We start from the raw sequence: 24125 nt of genomic DNA, 5'->3' as shown, positions 1-24125 counted from the left end.
TTGGATGGAAGGAAACTGATGTGAGCAGGACTTGCACAGGTAGGGAGGGATGGGTGAGGGGGCCACTCCTTTATTAGAAGGCCTTGCTTGGGTAACATCACTTTTTGTGTTATTTATTTTTCTCTAAAATTTTTTTTATTATTTTAATTTTTTTTTTTTTAAGTCTCAGCATCAGTCAGTTTTAAAACTTGTTCGCAAAAAAAGAGAAGCTTTTTGGGCAAAGAAAAATGAAACCTGTTGGCTGGTCTCTGGTTGGGTTCACAAATTCTCGGAGTAGAAAAGACTTCGCGCAAGCGTCTGAAAATCGCACCTTAATTACAAAGTAGTAATCAATCGCCATAGATCTACACACAACTGTGTTACTGGTGTGACGTTACCACTAAACAAGCACAGTAATAAAAGAGTAAGCCAAAGTGCAACATATTCAACATGCAAATATAACTGCCACCTGCAGTATCTACACATAGGTGGAAACCCTGGATAGTGTTTGCTCACATCATATTGAAGAATGACTGCTCAGGATAAAAGAAAAAGCTTAGCAGGCCTCAAAGGTATTGCCTGACTTTCATTAAGCACCAAATATGAAAGCTGGGATCCTGTGGATCACAAAGAAAAACGTTGCATTACACTAGACTTATCAAATTGCTCTTTTAACAACTAACTGCCCATACACATCCCTGATTCTCATTTGATATAAAGCATGGCTGGGAAAAGAAAGATCTAACTTCCAACTGTCATACAGATCAAGGGTTAACAACACCCAAAAAAAAAAAGTATTTTTACCATTTTCCTTTCATCACAAGAGTTCTTTCTATGAAACAAAGTACTGCTGAAGAGAATCACATCTTTTTTAATGCTTTGCTTGCTTAGCCCCCTGTAATAACTAAGGCTCAAAATCCACCTCCAAATTTCTCCATGTTCAACACACAGATTAACAAAGAATCTATTTTAATGCTCTGGGACACTATACTGGTGTAAAGCCCTCTGGCTAAGTCAGCATTATTTAAGGATAGGATACGTACTACTGAAAAGCTACATTATTATTTTTAATATCACACTGGGATTAAAAAAAGTCTTTAAAGAAAACACAACCACTGAAAGGACCTGGCACGTAACATACAGAGTGCTTGATACATATGCTGCTCGCTTCTCTTCAGGATGCAACAAGTCATAGATAAAGTGCATAACAAGAGTCCACAAGGATTCAGAACAAAATCCAGAGAAATGAGTGAAAGTTTCCAATTCCAGAGAACCCTCTCAAGCAATGTGCATTCTCTGCCCCTTCTACAGCATGTATCAGCATCACAGTGTGCACCAGTGATTCTACACCTAAATAATGGTCATACTGACAGTTAATAGAGGGTTACATCTGACTTCATTGATGCTAAACAAACTGCAGCCAACCTCATGTACCACACACCTGCACAAGTAACCACAGGTGCCAGTATGCCACATCCTCTCTGGACCCATAGAACTGAGCAGGACAGTGCCAGATGCTGGCCCTGCCATCCCTGTGTGTTGGACTTTGGCCCTCACTTGATCCACAAACAAGGGAACAAACAGTACAGAGCCCCAGTGGCTTCTGCTGCCTTCCTAGGAAAATAAAGCTGGAAATAACCTGTCCAGGATTGAAAGTGAAGAGCTAGTGGAGAAGGCTTATGCTAAAGACTTGTGAAAAAGTATCAAACAAGGTTTGAAGTATTTTATTAATAGAAATATTAAATGGAAAAGTAATCTTGAAGGGAGAAATCTGAGACAGTAATATTTTTCCAAAGAGAAATGCAAAAATTCAGTCAGATGTTAGCAGTACATGGGATTGGTGGTGGTAGTGGGTTGTTAGATTTTCAAGTTTTTCAAAGGCTATTATAAAGCTAAATCCAGCAATTAAATAGCACTTTAAACCATACGCTGTTTCTGTACTTCACTAAAAAAATTACTTGTTCACAGGAGCTTCAAGATAAAATTCTCCCATTAATACCCAAAATCCCTCATACTCCCAGTCAGCCTCTCCAGTACAATTAACTCGATCCTAACTAAGAATAAAGGGTTTCTAAATGTATGCAAATGGTGACCATTAGAAATATGAAACCTAAAGATTTTTTTTAATTTAACATTGTTTCACACCTTGAACTGATTAGGCAAGAGTACGTGATTATTAAAAAAAAACCAACTTGTTCAGTGCTAGAGTACAATTGCAAATCCAAAGAGCTATATTTAAAGTTTTCTGAATTACCAGACTCCCTGCCCCAGACCCTTTCCTTTTTTTTAAGTTGTTGGTTTATGCTAGGAAATATTAACAGAAATCATGCAGTGATTTAAATCTAATTCAGCATGGTTCATCACCCAAATTATTGTTACCCTTAAATAAACTTTCTTGTTAGCTAACATTCCCCTAAGTGAAATGCAGTCTAAATATATTGCAAAGACTCTAAGACTCTTCATGCATTTAACTGATCTTATATCTCCATGGAAATCACTTATCACTAAACCCAAGAAACAGCTAATAGAAAGATCTGTGGCTAAGCACCAAATTGGCCAAAATAACAGATATTAGTGTTCTTAACTGCAAGTTAAACCTGTCTCAATTTGCAACAACTCTTATTTGGCAGGTGGGGTGAAGGTATTTGCCAAAGGTACAAGTTGAAAAACACATTACTCCAAAGGGTTAACACCTAAAGTAAGTTAAAATTAACAGGAGGTAAGCACACATTTTTAGTTAAAAAAAAAAACAAAACAAAAAAAACCCCACAACAGTTTTGAGAGGTCATAGTAAGTTGCTTTCTCTTACCCATTTCCCGAAGTACTGGAGCACCCTGGAGAGTGACTCAGAGAGGTGCTGCCAGCACAAGGACTCTTCTTAGTGGATAAATCAAGCACACCGTCTGTAGAGACAAAAGAATGACTTCAGTGTTTGAAGAAACAGGATCAGCCATGCTGATCTTGTCTTTAGCTGAAAAGACAAAACAAGTCTTTTGAGCTAAAGTCATATTTAGCACACAGCATTTTTTGTTTTATTATATTTTTAAACAAAATAAGGGTCAGATTTGTTTGCAACATGGTTTACATGTGACTTCAACACAGCCTTCAGAAATCACAACAAAAATTAACAAAATTAAAAGTGCATCTGTTACAAGAGACATAGCTTAAAAAATTACCTACAAATGACAGTTCAGGATACAACAGAGCTAATTGCATAATTAACTCTCAGTGGTCCAAAAATGAGACAATCTTCAAATTCCTGAGATATTTTACCCCTTGAAGGGGAGCTGTAAGCCAGTATTTGAATTCTATTTTTTCAATCCAAATCTCTTGTAGGAAAATTAACTGGCAATTTTGTATTGGAAACTCACTTTCAAGTGAACACAAGCTGTGAGATTCCTCCTCACCTGGCAGCCAGCTTCATCTTTTTTTCCCCATGTCTCCAATGGGTCCTTACTGGCAAAGCTGCTGTCTCTCCCCCTCTATTGTGTCATTTTATTCCCTCTCTTCCTTATACCAAATTGTCTTTCCTGCTAGACTCCTTCCTCCACTCTCTAATGGCACTTCCTCACACTCACCCATGTTCCTCTGCAAACCCTTACATAAACTCTGCATTTCTAGGCACCAGAAAAGGGAGTGCTTTTTGCCAGAAAAGCCTTTCTCCTACTGCACTGAAGCAGCTTGAAATTCTGGTCATTTTAAATAAGGGCAACATTTTCATAAAAGCAGCCCAGCCATCTGAAGTTCCTGGAAACTTTGAAACGAGGAATTTGTGAGGCAAAAAGAAATGAAACCTGTTGGCAAGGTAAACTCGAGACGTTTCAGAGCTCATTGCTCATTCCATCTAATCAAGTAAATACCACTCAACACAAGAACAATGTACGACGGCTTTCAGATTGCTCAAAGTTCTCATTTGACATATGGAGAAAAAAACATGATAAACAGTGAACTAGAATTAACTTACGGAAAGCTGTTCCACCCACTGCATTTGGGAACACACCATAACCCAAACTTAAGCAAGCAGAAAATTCAATCTTCTTTTTGAACAACACTTATGCAGGCACAAGATACAGAGACTGGATCAAGTAGCACCTCCTTTTCAAGTGGCTACACTGAAAAGCACAGGCTGCTGCCACAGGCACTTGCATCCACTCTTCCTCCATCAGAGCGGTCAGTATCACCTACAAGTCTCTGAGGCCAAGCAGGACCGGCCTCATACCCACAGAGAAGTGTACAACTAGCTGGGTTCCTCTCAACTCACTAGAACAAAATGTAACACAAAGCATCACTAGCAGTCTTTCATGACAGCCTCTGAAATCTCTCATTAACAAGTTTGGCAAAATCTCTTTCCAATTACATTAAATGTAAATTGGAAACAAAAATTACATCAGCAAACAGATTACTGTATAAGTCAATATGCACATGTTCTAATTCCATAACAAGTGTTACAAGCATTATAAATTATCTTACAGCTTTTTCCATCACATGGTAGCTAAAGAACAGTTCATGTACATGCTTTCTTCATCATACCATCCTCTAATTAAAAAGGAACAAAAGCAAAATTGATTCTCTCCCTCTCTTTCAGGACAAAGTTTCACAATGAGAACAGTTTAACATTTATAAACATATATGCGAAACACACTCATGAAATGCATTTATAATGAAGTTAGCTAGAAACAAATGCCTATCAGCTAACTGTACAGCTCCTCACTTCAAGAGAGACAACATTCGACCCTCCACTGCAGTTTGTAACTGAAATGTCATGACAGCTTTCAGTAAGTGCTGTAAGAGCAATGTCCAGATGCCCAGGTTGCATATTGTTGGACACAAAGTTAGCCCCCAAGTTCAAAGAATAAAGGGATAGCAAAAGGCCTTTTTTTTTTTCTTAAGGCACCATTTCCACTTGCAGATGGACAACCTACTGTGATAGAAGGACTTCAGGCACTAACACATTTCTAAAGAAGGGTAAAGGGGCTAATTTTAATCCTATCAGTAGGATACACTTAAGATAACCTCTGTTCAACAGTTTCAGAAAAAAAAGTTCACATACTATATCACTCACAGAATTTGCTTGCAAAAAAAAAAATTTCTGATGGAAAGCAAGGTTTTTGAATTAAAATAAGCTCTGAAACACTGTTACAAGTTATTCAATCTGTGCTCTGCAGAACAAGTCTATTTTTAAGGTAGGAAAGAGACATTTCTTCCAAGCACACAAACCTGGAAGTTTAGTGCAGTTCATGGGTATCATTTTTACAGCCTTCACAAAGCAATTTCTCACAGACTTTTAAAAGATACTCTTCTCACACCATGACCAGAAAGAAAATAAATCAGCCCTTCAGTCAGAGTATGTACTGATCTTCAGAGAAGAGACAACATTATAGTTTTCATGACCACATGAACTAGTCTTACCAGCAAGCATACAGTCTATTTTGGCAGACTGTTTTTTAGAGCTTCCAGCACATTTATCCTGAGTTTGGAGCATGTCCATCCCCTTTGCCCTTCTTCAGAAGAATCACTCGTGTCTATGGGCCTACATTCTTTCAAAAAGTCTCTTCTCTTGCGCCACATCTACGCAGTCATTATTTTACTACAAAAACATCTACTGCTTTTCCACTTTACATTTTATGCAAAAGTGCAGCCTTCTGTCTGGATTTGCAACAAGAATGCCATTAGTGGATTGCCGTAGGATGCAAGACACTGGTAAGAGTCCTACCTTGTTCACTAGGTTCTGACTGAGACTTTCTGACAGTAAGGTCCAGAGGTGAGTCTTGGTCAGCCATGAGCAGTTTGCTGAGCACAGGGTTCTGAGCAGTTGCAGCCGTGGGAGAGGAGGCGACCAGAGATGCTTTCAGCAGGCTTTGGTTCTTTGTGCTATTGGGCTGGCTGGAGTCCTGAGTAGAGCTATTTTTTGAGGTATATTCAGCAGCAAACTGTCGGATCATTCGCTGCATGATCTCACGGGCCACTAGGGGAATATTGGGGTCAGAGACCCTAGGACTGTCTGCAAATATTAGAGATTTCTTTTAAAGGAAGCACTTTAAGTAAAACAGTTTTTATATTAAGTCAGTTTATTTACCCCAAAAAAAAAAATCCAGGGGAAAAAAAATAAAAGCCAAAGATAGTTTCTGTAAAAAACATACTTATGTCTTAGAATACCTGAACAAGAACCATTGCTAATTCTGGTATAGCCTTTCAAAAAAGAAAGGTTTCAAAAAGTTTCCTGAAAGAAATATGCAATCTTATCTTTTGTTTTCACATACAGATATATTCAACCAGACCTTTAAGAGGTATAGAAATGGAAAGGAGAGCTAGACCCATGAACAAAAGTACCAAGTAATGAAGCCCATTCCAAAAATATTGAACAGGTTATTCAGTGCAAGAACTGAGCAACTTACCTGCAGCTACACAAGGGGAAAACGTTGCAGCAGTCCCCTACAAGTCTACTGAGAATTAAAGCCCTACAGTTCTGATCATCCAAAATAATTCACATGAAGATCAGACGTTCAAGTGTCTTCCATCTCATTCTATCTATTCCTTTTGACATTTCTACCACGTTAATCAATGCACCATCAGGGACTACCCAAGGAACTTGCAAATACACAAAAACCCAAGATGTGTCACATGAAAAGTAATTAGATTTCTAGAAGAGTTGCTAAATCTATTAGTAAGTAATGTGAAATGGAACAGGTAGAGATTCCAATTTATTTATATGAAATAGTGTATAAATACAAAGGTATTTGGGAGTGTGGGCAGCTAAAATTTATAGACAAAAAAATCAGTATTTTAGACCAGTATTAATCCATGATGTGAAGGCAAATGTCTAACTCCTAAATCACAGAAACTAAGCCCTACCACTTCGCTTCAAACATTGATTGTGTTCTCTGGCCAAATCTTTAAAAGCAGCTCTTAAAAGGGAACAATAGAGAAGTGTTTACTTCCTCTTTAAAAAGAAATTGCCCAGGTTGAAAGGCAATCTATTGAGATTGAACTATTAGATGCATTAGCAAAATCTTCTGTGGGACATTACAGTGTTAGATTTGCCTTTTGCCACCATTTTTTACAAAAGTGCATCAATCCAACAAACCAGCTTTAACGTATGTGTAAGAGATGACTGACATGAAGGTTTGAGCAGGGCTGCCCACAAAACAGAGAGCAGCAGCCACGGTGTTTCTTGATGAAAAACCATATTGAGCTTTAAACATTCATCAAGCCCAAATTCCTTCCTGTTAAGCACAACTTTCTACACCTAAGACCTTATACAGTCACTATGTATACTCTCATAGCAGCATAATAACTGCAAACTTCCAGGACATTTATGTAAATATGTAACCATTTTCTTGTAAAATCTACAGGATGTTTTATTTTTGCTAAGTATGAGATACTACTATTTTAAGATGACACCAAGAAATGAGCCAAACTTAAATTTTGGTACATTTATAGTCTCACTTCCTTCCCAAATGGCCCACAAGGACACCAGCCTGGAAAAGAGTGGAGGCTTTGTTCTGCTATGGTGACATTTCTTCCACTTCCTAGCCTCTTCACTATAAACAGCTGAAGGACATAAAAAGGTTCTAGGGAGGCCCAGAGGGACACAAATTGATGGCATGATCACACTAATTTGTGTGACACCGTTTGACGTGTGCTTGTAGCATATACAAGTGGGGCTGGCAGGAATGCAGAGCTCCATGGCACCTGTGTTTTCTGAATGAAGAATCAGGCCTTTACTGTGCACCATGTTTATATGTTCAATTCATTAATGCTTGCAGCTGAACATATATATAATATGTTATTTCTGGGTGTGTAAATGTCTACAGCCATGCACCTTCGTAATCTGTAACTTCAAAGAATCAGCCCAGAATGACACTTTCTAGTGCTGCTCAAGATAAACTCACTAGTTCAGGACACAAAACTGCATTTTCAAGCAGAGGAATAGTTACCTAGTTACATTAAAGACTTCTTGCTTAATAGAAAGCCTGAATGTTAAGGATTAAAGCTGTTAAAAAAATGAGTGGAAAATATGAGCTGGTGCCCCTGCAGCACCTCTTGAAATCAACCAGACGTTTATCTTGACTCCTGTCTAGGTTTTTTTAAAAAAAACAAAAACAAAAACAAAAACAAAACTAAAATTAACTAAAACATGGAAATTCTCAGAGAAGAAAAAATACAGCAAATATTTATCAGCTATAGTCTAAAGCAGCACCTCTGAGCTTTAAAGCCTAAGTAGCTTTTGTGTATTTTTACACTGAAATCTTTAAAGAGCAGTATCGAACAAAAAAAGGTATGATTTCATTAACCAGAAAAAGGTCCTGTCCTGCTACAAAGTAAAGGTAACAGACAACTAAGTTCTACCACCCTCCTTTCATTAGAAAACACGAACATTTGAAGGAAGCATTACTGAGTCAGGGTGGCATAGACACAAATTTCAGAGAAAGGATGTAAGATTAATGGACATTAAACCTGTTCAAAAAGTTTGCTGATCTTGCTAATTACTTATTTATGTTCAGTACATGAATGTGTGGCCTCAACATACAACAGGCACCTGTTCACAGGACATCTGCATTTTCCCTGATCTGCCTGGGCTACAAAATCCATGTCTCAAATGTTACTGGCAGTGAGGATGGAAAGAAGAAAAGAACTAATTGCTGGCACAAAGCCAGGAGAGCTCAGCATCTCTGAACACTGTAGGAACGTCAGAGTTCTGCAATTCTTTGTGCCCTCTTTGGTATGACAGTGCCTGGGGATCTTACGGCAGTGGCATGAGTTAGATTTCAAGCAATTTAAATACAGACAAGCTTGACAACAATGCATTGAGGATTCAGAACTGACTTCCTGCCAGGCTTCTACCCCTCCCTTATTACTCTTGCACCAAGCATAGTTTTGCCAGAGGAAGGAAAACAAGAGTATATTAAAAAAAATTCTTAAACATTCCTTAGACATCTGACATGGTTTATTATCTTCATTCCATGTATCTGGCCATGGACAGAGTATTATACCCCTCATTAGCACACTGCAATATCTGCCACTAGTTTCCCAACAAATTAGAAAAGCATACACTTTCCTAGAAGACACACACACACACATCATAAGTAAAAAGTTAAGCTCAATGTTAAAGGAATTAAGTCTTTTATAAACAATCTCGAAGTGATGGAAGTGCCCTTCGTTTTCCTCACCAGAAGGAGTAATATGAAAAAAACCTGTATTTTCTCTAGATTTTAGTTTTCTTAGATTCCTTCTGGATTTAAAGAGAGATGGGATAAATTTAAAAGCAAAAGGAAACATTTACCTTAAAAGAAAAAAAACCCCAAACTTGAAAAGGAAGCCTTGGAATAAAGGCATTATCTGAACTATCAGTAGTAATGCGGTAACTATCCTTCCCTACCATCCTGCATGTATTGCAAAAAGTATAGAAGCATCATAATTTATAGCTTGTATTTATTCATTTGAGTCATAAAAGAAAGGCTAAGATACTGTTATCTACTTAAAACACCTTTAAATATTTTGGTCACTGGGAGGAAGGGCTGAGGACTGGCTACAGTAATTTCTAATTTGTTAAACTGAAGCCTTGCATTGTCCCCCAGCAGATAGGTTGGAATTACTGATTTGGCAGATTTTCTCACACATGGGTTAGACTGATAAGTACAATGTACTTTCATTCAAGATGCATTTGGAAGCAACCTCTGGATTCCCATTTCTCAGATTTGTAGAAAAGAGTGAAATGAGTTTTTGCTGTCCTAAGAGCATAGTTTAAGTGACAACTCTCCAGAATATATTTTTGGTATTTTCTAGCATTGAGCTGCTGTTATTGTTTTCAGCATATTCTACAGCACAGATTTTCCAATTCTTTTGCTGATCACATTTTGAATTCTTCATATATCCCCCTTAGCACTATTCCAACAATTTTTATACCGTAAATTGATGGTGATAGGGTGGGAAATCACTACCCATAGTGAGAAGACTGATGACCTTTAAGAAAAACTGCATTAGTACACATTCCATTAATATAAAATAAATATTTTAAAAAAAAAATTACCCACCTACTACCACCACTGCCACTTGACCTTACTTCTAAACAGCCCACTCACCTAAACATTGGTTCAGGGGAACAGTTCTGCTGGGTAAGAACTGAGTCATCTCTCCAAAAGTGAAAACACCAGTGTTCTCATGGAGAGATCTGGTTTAGGGTTAAATATGTTATACTCTCATCCTCAGTCCCAAGCCCACACTTGTATTGCTACATTACTTGAGAGTCAATTTTTACTCTTAATAAATACATATAAAGAAGACAATTGAAAAATACCGAGCATACAGTGACAACTTGAACATCAGATCTTTGATAACTGCATTGCATGCAAAAAGACCACAAGAGACACTATTCCCCCCTCCCCCCATTAAAACTAACCTTTTCTGTAAAAGACTGCATTGAGGAACTCTTCCGCTTGCCTTTCAAAACGAATGATTTTTGCTTGCTCTTGTCTAAGCAGAGCTTCTTGTCCAGCTTCCGAGGCTGGCTCATCCAGACTGACTAAGTGTTCCTGCAAAGATATTTAATATTTGTAAGATCTTCCTGACTCCAAAATTAATAAAGTTCCTTAGGCATTAAATATTTTACTAAATTCAAAACTTTTTTAGGTACTCAGCACAGAGTTGAATCTATTGAAACCACAACTTGTTTTTTGACTGCTTCAGAACATTGTACTTTGTCCTGTTTTCTTGTTGTAAATGCAGCAGAAGCCTGTAAGTTTTGATAACATTACGGGAAATAAGAGCCTAGTATAAAGAAGACAACTTAGATGTTTTACAACATTTGGCTGCAAATCTCATATCTAGCACTTGTTCTTTGGCTGTTACTTTTAGATCCAAGAAATAACTATTGAAGGTAAAACACAGGTAGTTCTCCTTACTCTACACAGTGTTCATGCAACTGAGCAAAAAATGACCAGGCATTATCAACAAACAGGTCCTTTTGTGAAGAGGCTCAGTAGTAGCCACTTTTAAGTGAAATAAACTCAAGTTAGCTGTTACAACACCTACAATTAATTAAAATTCATTCTCTCTCTTACAATGGGAAACAACTGAGTTATCTCCAATATTTTTAAACTAGGATAATTAAATGTGTGAGATGCCAGGATAAATCACTCATTTTAAATATGCTCAAGAAACCAGAAGGAAAGGTTACAAAACTACAAAATCTAAACACCTGGATTCCTCCCCCAAATACACACCCCTTTTCTTATTTCATTCAGTTTGATGACTTGCTCCTACTCAGGAGAACAATCCCTTTTTTGTCCCTCTCCCTCCACTTTCATTTTAAGCTATATTAAAGTTACCTGTATTTACCTACTGCAGGAATGCATACACAACCACTCTTTGAGTTTAGGGAGTGTTTTGTTTTGTTAACCTTTACAAAGTATCAGTTACCATAATATCTAGGCTGCATCTGTTTTTTGGCCTCTACTGTGTAAGTTTATTTCAGATTCATATCCTTGTGGGACTAGAAGGGAAGGAAAGAACTGGCAATTCATTTATAAATCACAATAAATGACAAAATAAGTAATTCTTAAGTTTGTGTTGTCTCAACTTCAAGAGGTTTCATGAAGCAAGGTTAGATAGCCAGCCCATAGTAAATTAACAAACACAGCAGTCACGTGAACTACGTGCAAAGGGTAATAATATGAAACGATGTGGACTCTGGCCTCAACAACATGGGCTCTCACATCATATTTGTAATTCAACAGCTTCCAAAAGCTCTCTATCAAAAGCAAAGGGAGATACTATTCAGACAGGGTACAGAGACAAAGCAGCATCTTCTGCCAAATAAAAAGATGAGGAGCATGTGACGAGGGAGGCGACAGGTGAGGAAAACCACATTTGATGTTATGAAGGTAAGAGCCTGCGGAAGAGAAGACCTCACAAAGTGGCTGATGCTTTGTTCCATACCAGAGAGATTCAAACTTGCTTGCTCCCATAGAAGAGAGACGCTTCTTTATTCTTTATTCTTTAATTCTTTCATACGAATTTGAACCGATGGATTAGCCAGAACAGAAGTGTTCACCTCTGTGCCAGGCATCCCAGTGCTCCCACAGTTCACTGGCATTTTATGAACACCCTGAAAATGCAGTTGTACTTTTATGATACTTAAATATGTGAAATATCTGCACAGGATTGCACAATAAAAATATTTGTGGATAATAAGACAAATATTTTTTGAGAGTTACGATTCAGGGGAGACTTCACAGAACATACTTGTATTCTCTTTTTGAAACTGTGTTGCTGCATCTGGCAAAGCTTATTGCAGGATTTGTCTTAGTTACTGACAGACAGTCCAAGATGAGCTACATTATCTTTTAGGCATTATCAGGATAACTGCAAACTCAGCTTATCAATTTGTATAAAAAGCAGACACGTGTGCAAATTAACTAATAACAGAAGTAATCTAGGCATATAGAAGTGTTGTAGCAATCACTGAAATATCTAAGCCTTTACAGAAGTTTTGCTTTAAAAGGAAACTCTGCAAACTGATGCACAGAGATTCAGCTAGATAAGATCCATTAGAGTTAATTGGCATCCTCTAGCTAAAGTCCCATGAGCCATTGCAAAAAACTTTATTTTAATTCAAAGGACAAACAGAGAATTCAGAATTGAAGGAAACATTATGCCTTCAACCTGATCTGACACCCTGCCCTTTAACAGACTACAGCTCTGAAAGAAGCCTAAAATAAAAATAAGCCTCGGCCAACAAAATGCATTTCAAATCTTCCTAGTATGTTTTGCAACTAAGACAATACACAGTAAATCCTGGCCCAGTAACTTGGTGGAAACACAGTCCAGTGGCACCACAGCTCACCACAAACAAGTGTACTTTATATTACTCACATAAAGGCAATGTAAGAAGAGTACAATTTAATCTAACAAGGCTAACTAAAGCTGTACATTTTCTTCACAGAGAAGAAATGAAGAAAAAGGGATCAACCAAAAAAAAAATTGTAAGTGGTTTACACTGGTGAACAGCTGAATAAAGGAACACTTGATCTGCATTCAGGAGAGGAGGGGAATAGCAAGAAAATGGCAGTGTTTAGTTACTATCCCTCAAACTACAGAGCATCTCCTTGCATATATTGTTTTTATCAGTGTCCATGCTAAGACATCAAAACATAAAGAAACACAGTAATATAAAAGAGTCAGATTTAACCTTGCACATAGAAAAAAAATAATCTTCGGCATCTTCTGGCATCTGCAATACAGCACTGACTACATGAGACAAAATATACTGGAAATGTTTCTGCTGATTGGATTTTTTTATTATTTTCTTATCCATTGTATCACAATTATTCCAGTAATCTTTGCAGTTTGTTCACCCCTGGAAGGAAAATTCAAGTTTTCACACTAAGCATTTGATTGTGATTGCTATTCAAAGTCAAATTCCAAGAGTGGGGCTTTTTTTGTTTGATTTGGGGGTGTGTGGTTGGTTGGTTTGTGGTTGTGTTTTTTTTCTTTTTACATTTTCCAGCGTTTCTTCCCAATAACCATTATTTGGAACAACATTTCAGGCTTACCCTCTCACTCTACAGTCCTGAATCACACCAAGGTTTTCAGCAGCAATAGTAGGAAGAAGAAAAACCTATTAATATTTAGATAGCATTGTCATTTGGGTTTTTTTCCAGGATATTTGTAACCAATCAGTTACTTTTACATATTATTTATAACACAGGATTCATTCTATTCTCTTTGTGCTTCCCTTCAGGTGGGAAGAATCCCACCAGCTAACGTGCAGTATCACTATACTAAACAACATACCCTCAGAGAAAGACACCTGGAGTGGTTTGCACATGCTCCCTAAGGGCTAAAGCTCTTTTTGTATGCTAAGATAAACAGTATAACTATGTAATTAAGTCAAAGATCCTTTGAAATACAGAGCTCAGGTTTTCAAAATGCAAGGTCAGTGCACAACCTTGAGAGACCACCTAATCCTGGGCAGCCCAGCCCTGTCAGCACTAGTGCTCGATGTTCACCGAGACCCTCCTTGTAGGAAATGTTGATACAGCAATTCCAAAAGCTAAACTGCTGACACAAGAGAAAGGTACGATACACACTGTTGTTGTGCAGATATGGATACAGCATTTCATGTTTAAGCCACAGGACTCACACAGATGAAGTGGGAAGAGTCCAGAAGCTAGAACAGTACAAGATAATTCCTATCCATCTTTGCAGAAAAAAAGGAGGGAGGCTTCCCACAGACCACCCACGGTTGACCGGTCAACCTATGGACCCTAGGGATACAATCCAGACTCCCACCATATCCTTACCCCCCACCCCCAGAAGGCAAGATTAGGAACACTGAGTAAGAAAGGAATGTTTCAGCATCCCTAGGCTGTCTTCTCCAACACTTAATTTTTCTTAAGACTGTATAGCCTTTTTAATTCTTAACCTGTGAAAAGGAAAATAATCGACTATTTTCTGTAGACAAGCTTTAAGGGCAGCAGAGACTCTTCTTTCCTTCTATCTGCAAGACCAAGTCATTCTTGCTGCTTTCATTTCAGCGCTACTTGGTTTGCTCACATCTCTCAAAAAGCTACAGTCAGGTGAGGCTTCACCAGCATTTAGGTTTTTCTCTGCACGTATTGAGACAAATGCCTCTCTTGACATAGTCCCCAAAATAGTTTACCATTTTACAATCCTATCACTTTTCAGACATGTGTAACTTGTGACTTGATAACACAAGTCTGTCTATCCTGTTTCTCAAATTTATCGAGATCATTTTCAATTCTGAGCATGTCCTTTAAAGCACCTACAACTGCTCCCAGCTTAGCATTAATAAAAATTCAGATGGTTTTATTAGTTTTAAGACCCCCCTCACTTACTTAACGTACATATTTTTATATGAAGATGACTGATGTCAGATTTATCAAATTCAAAACAAATTTATCTTGACTGTTGAATATCATTTATTATCTATATTAGGGGGAGAAAAAATAAATCAGTGGAAACACAATATGCTTACATTAACATTTACACGCCAATAAAACTGAAACCCCGCATTACTACTAAACACAGCTGGAGATTATCACAAACAGCCTCTTCAGGTTTTAGCCTCCATATCAAATTATTTTAAAACCACATAGTACAAAATTGACAGTCTAAATGCTTGAGTTTTTTAAGTGATGAAATCCATTAAAAATGTTTTAGAGCACGTTCCAGCACACTGAGGATCTCCGTACACAGTTTAAACACATTCTAAAGCCATCAAAAGTTCTAAGAGTTCAGCAACTTCAACCAATTTTCAGATATTTCCTTTGCCGTCTTATTCTACAAGTTAATGCTTTAGATGATAATGGCAACTTCAGAATTATTCAGACACTTACCACAGTTCACATCTTATTGTTTATGCTCCTCTACAGTGAAAGGCCACCAGATTCAGAGACTTTTATTATGACTAATCATAATCAAATAATGACATATTACCTTTTAGATGTCTGCGTAAAGCAATGACTTACAAGCTTTTAAAAATATCCAAATCATATCAGAGTAACTTTGAATTTTAAAAGAACTCCTTCACATGCTGTACCCTATCACACTTCACAAATGAAAGAATTGTGAGAGGTCCTTACACTGAAGCCTGAGTATTCTATAGCACTTTGCAGACCAGATTCAATCTTCTGTCAACAACATCATAAGACTCCAGAATATGCTCCTAGAAATCATCTTCTCTCTTGCTATTTTTGTAGCTTAAATATATCCATAAAATAGTTAATGTGCTTAGGAGTATTATCCTTCTTGTTCTGCTCTCACCAACTAATGAGATTAGTTGTGTGTTCATGTGCGTGTGTTCCTTTTTCCTCTTAATACATACAAATTGCTTTATGTCACTTTAGACAATAGTGTTTTATTTTCCACATACTCAACTGAATATACTCAACTGAATCCTCTTTAAGGATTCATTTTCCAGTATTCCCTTTCTTCTGGCCTTTCTTAAACTAGGCTTGAGCTCCAACAGTAGAGACTACCTGATTTGATAGAAACATTCTACATGGAGCCACAGATTTATTCTGTAATGATAGCTCTGTCAGATCTAACAAGCCACAAAGAAAATTAGGAATCACAATTAAAAAGAGGTAAGTCAAGTACACTTAAAGTGCAATCCAACTGAATTGATGAGTCTTTTCTATACCACAATCTTTATCACTTTTCCTTCTAAAAGACCACAAGTAATTGAGAATTACCACATTTGCAGATCATCCAAATGCAAATTCACCAAATTTGGTCCCATAGGACTTGATCTTCCTCTAACTACGTGTAGGCAGCTAGAGATGCTAACTGCCTTTTTTGACTTTCTTGTCCATCAATGTACCCATGCCTTATTGCACATAGGCACCCAGGCAGCAGCTCCTTAGGTTAGCAGTTATGCTCTGATCATACCACACAGAAACAATTGTTGTATTCTGCATTCTGTGATGAAAGAAAAAAAATCCAGTTTCTAAAAGCTCTATGTTATTGCACATAACGCTTTGAATTTGAGCAAAAATACAACTGGGAAAATGTTAGCTCCCTACTTTGTCTGTAGTTTATTACCCCTTAGACATGAAGACACTTAAGTCTATTTCTCTATCAAAACCTGTCTTGTATTTTGACTGCCAAAAAATGCATGCATTTGCTCAGTATTTGCAAGTAGAACTACTGCTACAAATAAATTAATCTTTTTAGAATACTTCAGCAGATGGTTCTCCATCCTTTGAAGAAGTTGTGTAATTGAATCTGACTGCTTGTTAAAGCAAGAACCAACATCACTGAAAGAGTGGGAGAGCAAATGTAGTTTTTTAAGCAGCTCTGCCAATAAACTAATATTGGCCTTCAATTCTCATCCTACAGTCCAGAACTCAATTTTTCTTAAGCACAACTACTGGTCTCCTACATTACAGGTAAGTCTTAAGGGCAAATGAAATCCGGAAAAAAAACCTGAAGATTTTAATTGGTTTTGAACTTGTTAGACCAGGTACCTACATGTCACTCAAAGGTGAAAATCAAGGACATTGATTAATTATTCAACCAATCCTAGATGGGTATTGCTAAAGATGTACTCATTGGAAAAAAAGGCCAGCCACAACCACATGGTTTGTGGCTATCTTGCTCTCGGCTACAACATCAATTACATACCTTTTAATTCTGTAACTCAGCAGTATATAAGCACAAACCCAAATCATTGCACCCTGCCTGGTTCTTTTCCTAAAAATTTAAGAGGATGCAGATGAACAATTAAAAAAAAAGCAGAATAGAGGGTAAGGCAGAGAAAGCACAACAGCTATCACTTCATGTACAGGAACAGACAGTTTTAGCAGTTACAGAAGAGCGATCCTCCAACTCTCTAAAAAGAAGAGTTACAGATATCAGTACAGATGCTCAATGGAAGACATTTCAAATAAATTAGTACCATTTCTAATTTAGTTCAGTAGCTGAAGGATGTCCATTATTTGGCTAAATACCAAATTAAGTTACAAACTTTTTTCTAAAAATTCTATGATATTTCAATTCATATTAAGATGTTGTCAAACTCACACTATTTGAAGGCTCTCATGAAAGAATCCTATTTAGCTCTGTATTGCAAGCTAATGACATCAGTGCCAGCAGTGCAGCAATCTGCTGCACCCACAGGAGAAAGGAAGCACTCCCACCCTGCCATCTCTCTCAGCTGACACACAAGAACTCCCTATATCTAAAAAGGAGCCATATTCCTCCCTCAAAAACCAAACCAAAAAAAGATAAACCAAAAAGCTAAAAACCCCAAACCCAACAGAACTGACAGAGAGGTTGGAGGGCAGTAAACAAAAAAAAAAAAAAAAAAAAAAAAAAAAAAAAAAAAAGAAAAAAAAAAAAAGAAAAAAACCCCTACATATTCTGAAGTCTTATCTCACAGTTCTCTTCAGCCTGGTCAGGACAAATCTCTTTCCTCTTCCCCCAGCAATGCTGTACACCCCTTCTGCATTATGTATCAGCCTGTACACAATCCTAAAATCTCCTTCGCCCCCTGATGACAAAACATCGTGGAGCACATCAGGTGTGACCACATCTGCATCTTTTCTTTCACCCATTTAAAAGCCACCACACAGTACAATAGGAAATCGTGTGAGGACCCTTAACATTAATGATAACTATCACTTGCATAAGGAATATATTGCCAGTTTCTCAGTAATACTCAATTATGGGCTACACTTGTGAAACCAGAAAGAAAAACCCAGCAAAGTAGAGGAAAATATAAAAAGTGGTATCTCAGCTTCTGACTAAAGGTTGCATAGAAGCTTGAAAAGGACAAGGCACTGTACCTGATCAGCACACTGTACAGTGGACATTCATACTCTTCGTTTTTGTCTTCACCTAACAATCACTGATTTTCGAGAGCTTTATTTTAGTTATTGTGGACTTATGAGGATGACTGAGATATAAACCATCTTTTTCAAGATCTACCCATACACTGTCAGATTCTCCCAGACTATGATCAGTCTCTGACTCCGCTACAAAATTATTTTCTGCATTAATGCAATGGTTTAACAAGAACTGTGCTAAACACTGAATTTTGTCCTTTTATGAGATCAGGTAAGACAAAAGACAGAACTCCTTACACCACAAGCATACACACATCTTACCTGCTGTCAGCCTCAATGAAGGAATTATGCCTTGTATCTATTCTAAATGCAAGCATTCCTAAACCTCCTCCCATGCCTTAACAGAAACTGTAATACAGAAACAGGAATAAACTGGCAATATGGCAAGTATCAGTGTCAACAAGGTACTTCCTTTATGGACAAGCCACACAGCTATACATATTAGAGGAAAGAGTGCTTTTGTTTCATTCCTAAGTTGATAGAGATCCACTCTGGTGTTGTTTAACATTGTGCAGGAAAAAGTAGTAGTTACGAGTTCCAGTAAATTAAGTTTTGCCAAGGCAGATGATCCTTCCTTCCTATGCTATAGAACAATCATTATTTCAACACATGGGCTGAGCAACAGTCACGTACAGCATGACAGCTTTTGTTTCATATACACCTATAATCTCCTTAATAAAACAAACTGCAAGTTTATTAAGTTGGCAAAGCTGACTTGTCCATGTTTAGGCTCTGCCTTGGTTATGAACAAGCACAGTAAAGAATCTACCATACATGAGAGCCCTTTAATAAAAGGATATGGCCCACAGGGAAGGGGATTCCCAGATACAGAACAAGACTCTAGGTTGTTAAAATGAACCACATTTCCATATTGAAGATAAGCCCATCGTCTGACTGTAGTAAACATGCACAAGCCACAGTTTGGCTCCCTGAGGAAGGGTTTCATGATTCCCAACAAGATCTCTGACAAAGAACTCAAATACCCCCCCCCCAAACAAATAAAAAACACTGTACAGAAAGGGCCAATACATAGGGGGAAAAAAACATACCACCTGCATCACACACTACAAAGAAAAAGTTGCACAAAAGAGGCAGGTCTGTTCATTAACTTGCGTATTTTAATTCAGAAAACCTTCTTCCAAAGGAGGGGAAAGGGGTAGGAGGTTGCAGATTTTCCATATTCAGCTAACAGAGTAGCAAACTCCCTCCCTTTGTCCCTCCCCTACAACTACTAGCTTCACACATCTGCATTGTTACCTTCACTTTTTCTCTTCTCAGGCAGCAGAAAAGACAATTTTCATCAAAAGACCAATCAGAAACACCTTCAGGCTCACAGTCTGTAAATCAGAAGAATAGCAAATTACTTCATATTCATAAACCACGACACAACTGGAGCCAAAAGAGAAATGCCGAATTAAATACCTGTTTCACAACATTCTTGCCTGCATTCTGAGGATGCAGGCTTCATATCGGCCATTTTTTAAGTCCCCAGATTACCAAACTGTATACATTTTATCATTGCACAACAAATCTGTTTTTCCCAGCACTGCCAAATACACTCCCAGCTACATAAAGATGAACGCACACTCATTAGTAATTTTAGCCAATATGAAACTAACTGTGAGCACTGCCTGGGGGAGGGGGAAAAAAAGCACAAATCACCACGGTAACACACATTTTCTAGAGGCAGAGCTGGGGCTGCTTCTGTCATTAGAAATGCAGAACAAGATACAAACATAGAGATTGAATACCTTTAAACAAACTGAGATCTTTTAATAATCCAGGTCCAAACAGGCCTTCTAGAATACTTTCAAACCCTAAAAGCAAATAAAAGAATTGTTAGCTTTCTAGATTAAGTACGTCACTACAATATTCACAATAGCAGTTCTATATTTATCTGTTCCAAGAACAGAGCTCAACGTGCTTTCTCTAAGTATTACAAGATACATGGGTCAATTGTGATGACTGAACTACTGACAAACCATAGCACAGAGTCCACCGACTCCTGTACTTCTGTAAATAGCTAGGTTAAAAACAAAGAACATTATGACATTGAAATAAACCATTTCGAAAAGAACACAAAAAACTGTATGTTCTACAACATGACCAGTTAATTTCTACACAAAAATACTCTCATTTTAAGTCTCCAAACTGAAATAAGGTATGTTTTCCCAATTAAAAAAATACATTCTTCCATCTCAGTGGCATTCAGTTACTTTTCTGAATTTCAGCAAACATTAAGATCAGTGTTTCCTGAGGAGTCACAAGTTTGAGGAGAGAAAATTAAAAGGAAAGGGATTCAGCATTGCCGTGTCACTAAGGAACGAAATTCCAATCACAGATCTGCATCTAAGACACGCACAGTCCGATTCACTTCAATGCCATGATTTATGCCTCACATAAAATACATGTAACCAATTCGAGTTTATTCCAAAAGAGGGAAAACCTTCACCAAAATTACTGCCATTATTGGGAAATGTTAAATCAATATTACACTAAACCCCTGCTGGCAGTAAAAAAAGCTACAGAGCTATTAACTACCCAATGCTGTGAGAACACAGGTTAGCAGAGTGAATATAAAAAGTACTAAGACTACTTCAAGGGGGACAGACAAATTTCACCTGCTTATAAAAATGTATTCACAATATGACCAACACAACTTATTATATTCCCCCCCCTTAATAATTTTGCTTTATAGGTTTAATAGAGGTTTGGGGGCTCCTAGCTTCTCCTACTTGTCTGGGTCTTTGAGGGGCAGAAGAAGCAGCAGAAAAAAAGAACTAAGAAAGAAAAATATGGTTTTAAATTTAGAGAAATTTGCATGGGTGAATTGGGGACAAACTATCTGAAATAGCTATTTTTAAGAAATCAGTCAAAATCTAGACGATCACGTACTATGAAGGAAATCAGTTATTACATTGTAGAAGATCAGTAATTCTAAAATAATTCTGACTTCATCCAGATCTAATATCAAAGTTATGTTTTGCACAGCAATCTTGAGAAGGAAAGGACAAATAGCATTGCACCCCTCTGGGTGTCAGCACGTGTCAGTGCACCAACACCACCAGCTGTCAGATGCAGGATCCTACAGAATTTGCAGTCTGCAACATGACTTAGATGGCCAAAGCATTGCTGGGGTACAAGACCATCCATGATCTAACACCCGTCAGAGCCTGACACTAAAAGTCTAATCTCAGAGAGGACTGAGTGGAGAACAAAAAAAAAAAAAAAAGGAGGGAAAAAAAAAGAAAAGAAATTGATTAAAAAGAAAAAAAAAGAGTGACGGTAAAATAGCAGTCAAGAGTAAAGAGAAATAGGGAGAAATCAGAAAACAAGGTGGAAGAAGAAAAATTGGAAAAACATCCCATCCAACAGCACCTTGTCAGGCAGAGAAGTAGCACTGCCTCCAAAAAAAGCCAATTCAGGCTTCAGGAAGTGGCAGGAACAGTGGGAAAGGGCCGACCAACCTGACCTAGAAGAAAAATAGGAGAATCAGGGTATTGACCCATAGGTTTATAATGCTGACTCTTTTATGGGTAGTGACCCCTCAGAATTTGACTCTGAAATGAAACCTTAAGGAAAACAGCTAATCAACCTCATTCTTAATCTTTTTGTTTAAAAACTTACATTTTTAATATATATATATATAAAAATAAATCAAAAGATCTCAGAAATTTACTCAAACTCATCGATCTTAAAATAGTAACTGCCAGTGACTCATTGCCCTACAGTTTGCCATGCATGCAATTGCACACTGAAGTCCCTGCCAAGTTTTACAGCTTGGATATTGTATGATCATAGTTTGCTAGCCCACTGTTCTGAGCGATGCTAATGCCACTTGGGTTTTATTAATATTAAATATTGGATTTAGCAGTTGCATAGCAACAGCAGAACATCTTATGTGCAATGTTTGACATTAAAAAAGGCAAATAAGGGAAGTATGAATGTATTCAAAAATTATACTAAAGACTGGTAAAACTGCCATGAAGCTGAGCCCTATTCCCCCCAAATGCAAAGAGAAATGCAGCAAAGGCAGTAGAAGCCCTGTGATGTCGTGTTCAGTCATTCAGGGCTCCAAAAGAGCAACTGTGTACAGTTAATCATGCAGAATACATTGAAAACAAAATCTTGAAAAAGGAGCTGCCTACTTTTTATAGTATTTTTTCTCTCCATTGTCACTGCTCTTAGAAGCTTGAAAAGAACATTTCTTTTCCCACCGATTGTCCTTTTCCATTTGGCAGATGATATTTTCCTGCATTTCAAATGGAACAGAAATTAACATGGCTGCCTCTGCTAAATTCCAGTTTCTATATTTTCATCATCTGTATTTCAGTGTCTGAGAGTTCGCAGCAGCTGAACAGCAGGGCCAGTGGAAAAGTTGCAGGAATAACAGAAGAGAGAAAAAGAATGAAGATCACAGTATTCTAGAAATCAATATTATTTATATGTCAGATTAGATTTTCAATATTGGTAGTATTTAGATTTCTCAGATATGTTCTTCACAGTTAAAGCAGTCACAAACCTAAGTCTTACAAATACTACGGGTGATCTTCACAATGAAAAACATCTTTTGGATGTTAGTGTAAGAATTTAGAAAAAAAAAGGTTTAATGTTTTAAAACATACAACATTTATGAAGTGTAAAACAACTTTGTGTCCCAGAAGACTCTCTAGGAAGTGAAGAATTAGAAAAAAATAAATAAATCCCAAAACAAACAAAGAAAACCCTTAGTACTGAAGCTAGGGTGGAATAACTTTTTAAATGCAGAAGTTGTTACATACTTACTCCTATTTCACAATTGTTAGCTCTGCAAGTAAAGCATTCCCTAAACCAATCTGTGACAAAAATCAGAATATGTATGTGCCATTTTTATGCTAAGAGTAGCAAGCAAAGGAATTAAGACTAAAGAGAAGAAAAGAGTTGACTATGCAGTTTTCAGCATGGTCAAATTTCACTACTTTTGTCTCCGCATCTAAGTCGTTTTATTTTCATCTTTTCTTGGCATTTTTACCCATCTGTAATCAAATATTTTGTCATAAATTTAAACTGTAATGGTAGTTTGATGGCTAATGGTTTAAGATAAGAATTTAACACAACAGTTTAAGACAACAATTTAACACAACAGTTTAACTTAAGGTTTGCAAAAAAAAAATCCAGTTAGATCCTGAAGTCATCTTTTCCCTTAAAACTGAGAGCACTTGTAATGATTAAGTAGCTACCAGGCTCCTTGAGATAACAGTATTAGAGAAGTCAATAGTCCAGGAGAGGACTTTACTGGCTGATCTCTAGCAATGTGGATTAGCCAAAGACACATTCTCCACTATAAAAAACAAGAATGCAAGATCTTCAGAAGAAGACAGGGATGCATTTCTGGAGTGCCATTGACACAGAGCCCAGCATGTCAAACACTGGTTTTTTTCACACCAAGACAGCACAGTTCAAACATATCTTTGAATAATCACTGCACAATTCAGCCCTACATATGTATCTGGTCAAAGCAGTAAAGCTTGCCTTTAAGTTTGTGGCACAAATAATTTTGAGAGTAGTAAAAAAAAGGACAGGCAACAATTGGTCTGAATATATTATTACATAAATTGTTAATAAATTAAAAAAAAAAATCAACATATCAAGGGTGCTGAAGGGAGCAAATAAAAACCAACATAATTAATTTTCAACTCCTCACCCCTTTTCTGTGCATATTAATTTAATCTGTGAATATCAATTTGTAAACTGAACCTCAGTAGACTAAATCAGTATCAGCCAGGGCAGCAGTTT

The 24125-nt window shown here is 37.3% G+C and overlaps 1 protein-coding gene across 5 annotated transcripts in view; it reads right to left on the bottom strand.

The window, feature by feature from the left end:
• The window catches only part of LCOR (ligand dependent nuclear receptor corepressor), an 82132-nt gene that overhangs the window by 31725 nt on the left and 26282 nt on the right, over nt 1-24125 (bottom strand). For 4 of the 5 annotated variants that reach the window (XM_027672104.1, XM_027672108.1, XM_027672106.1 and 1 more), the window contains exons 2-6: nt 20102-20167; nt 19608-19687; nt 10379-10511; nt 5693-5980; nt 2789-2882 (exon numbers count right to left, since the gene is read on the bottom strand). In XM_027672104.1, coding sequence (XP_027527905.1) covers nt 2789-2882; nt 5693-5980; nt 10379-10511; nt 19608-19687; nt 20102-20167 — 661 coding nt within the window. The remainder of the gene's footprint in view (nt 1-2788; nt 2883-5692; nt 5981-10378; nt 10512-19607; nt 19688-20101; nt 20168-24125) is intronic. The other variant, XM_027672105.1, reaches the window with a different exon arrangement.

Source organism: Neopelma chrysocephalum, unplaced genomic scaffold, assembly GCF_003984885.1.
Source record: "Neopelma chrysocephalum unplaced genomic scaffold, ASM398488v2 Primary Assembly neopelma1_97390, whole genome shotgun sequence".
Taxonomy (NCBI): domain Eukaryota; kingdom Metazoa; phylum Chordata; class Aves; order Passeriformes; family Pipridae; genus Neopelma; species Neopelma chrysocephalum.
This window is presented reverse-complemented; position numbering and strand designations above follow the sequence as displayed.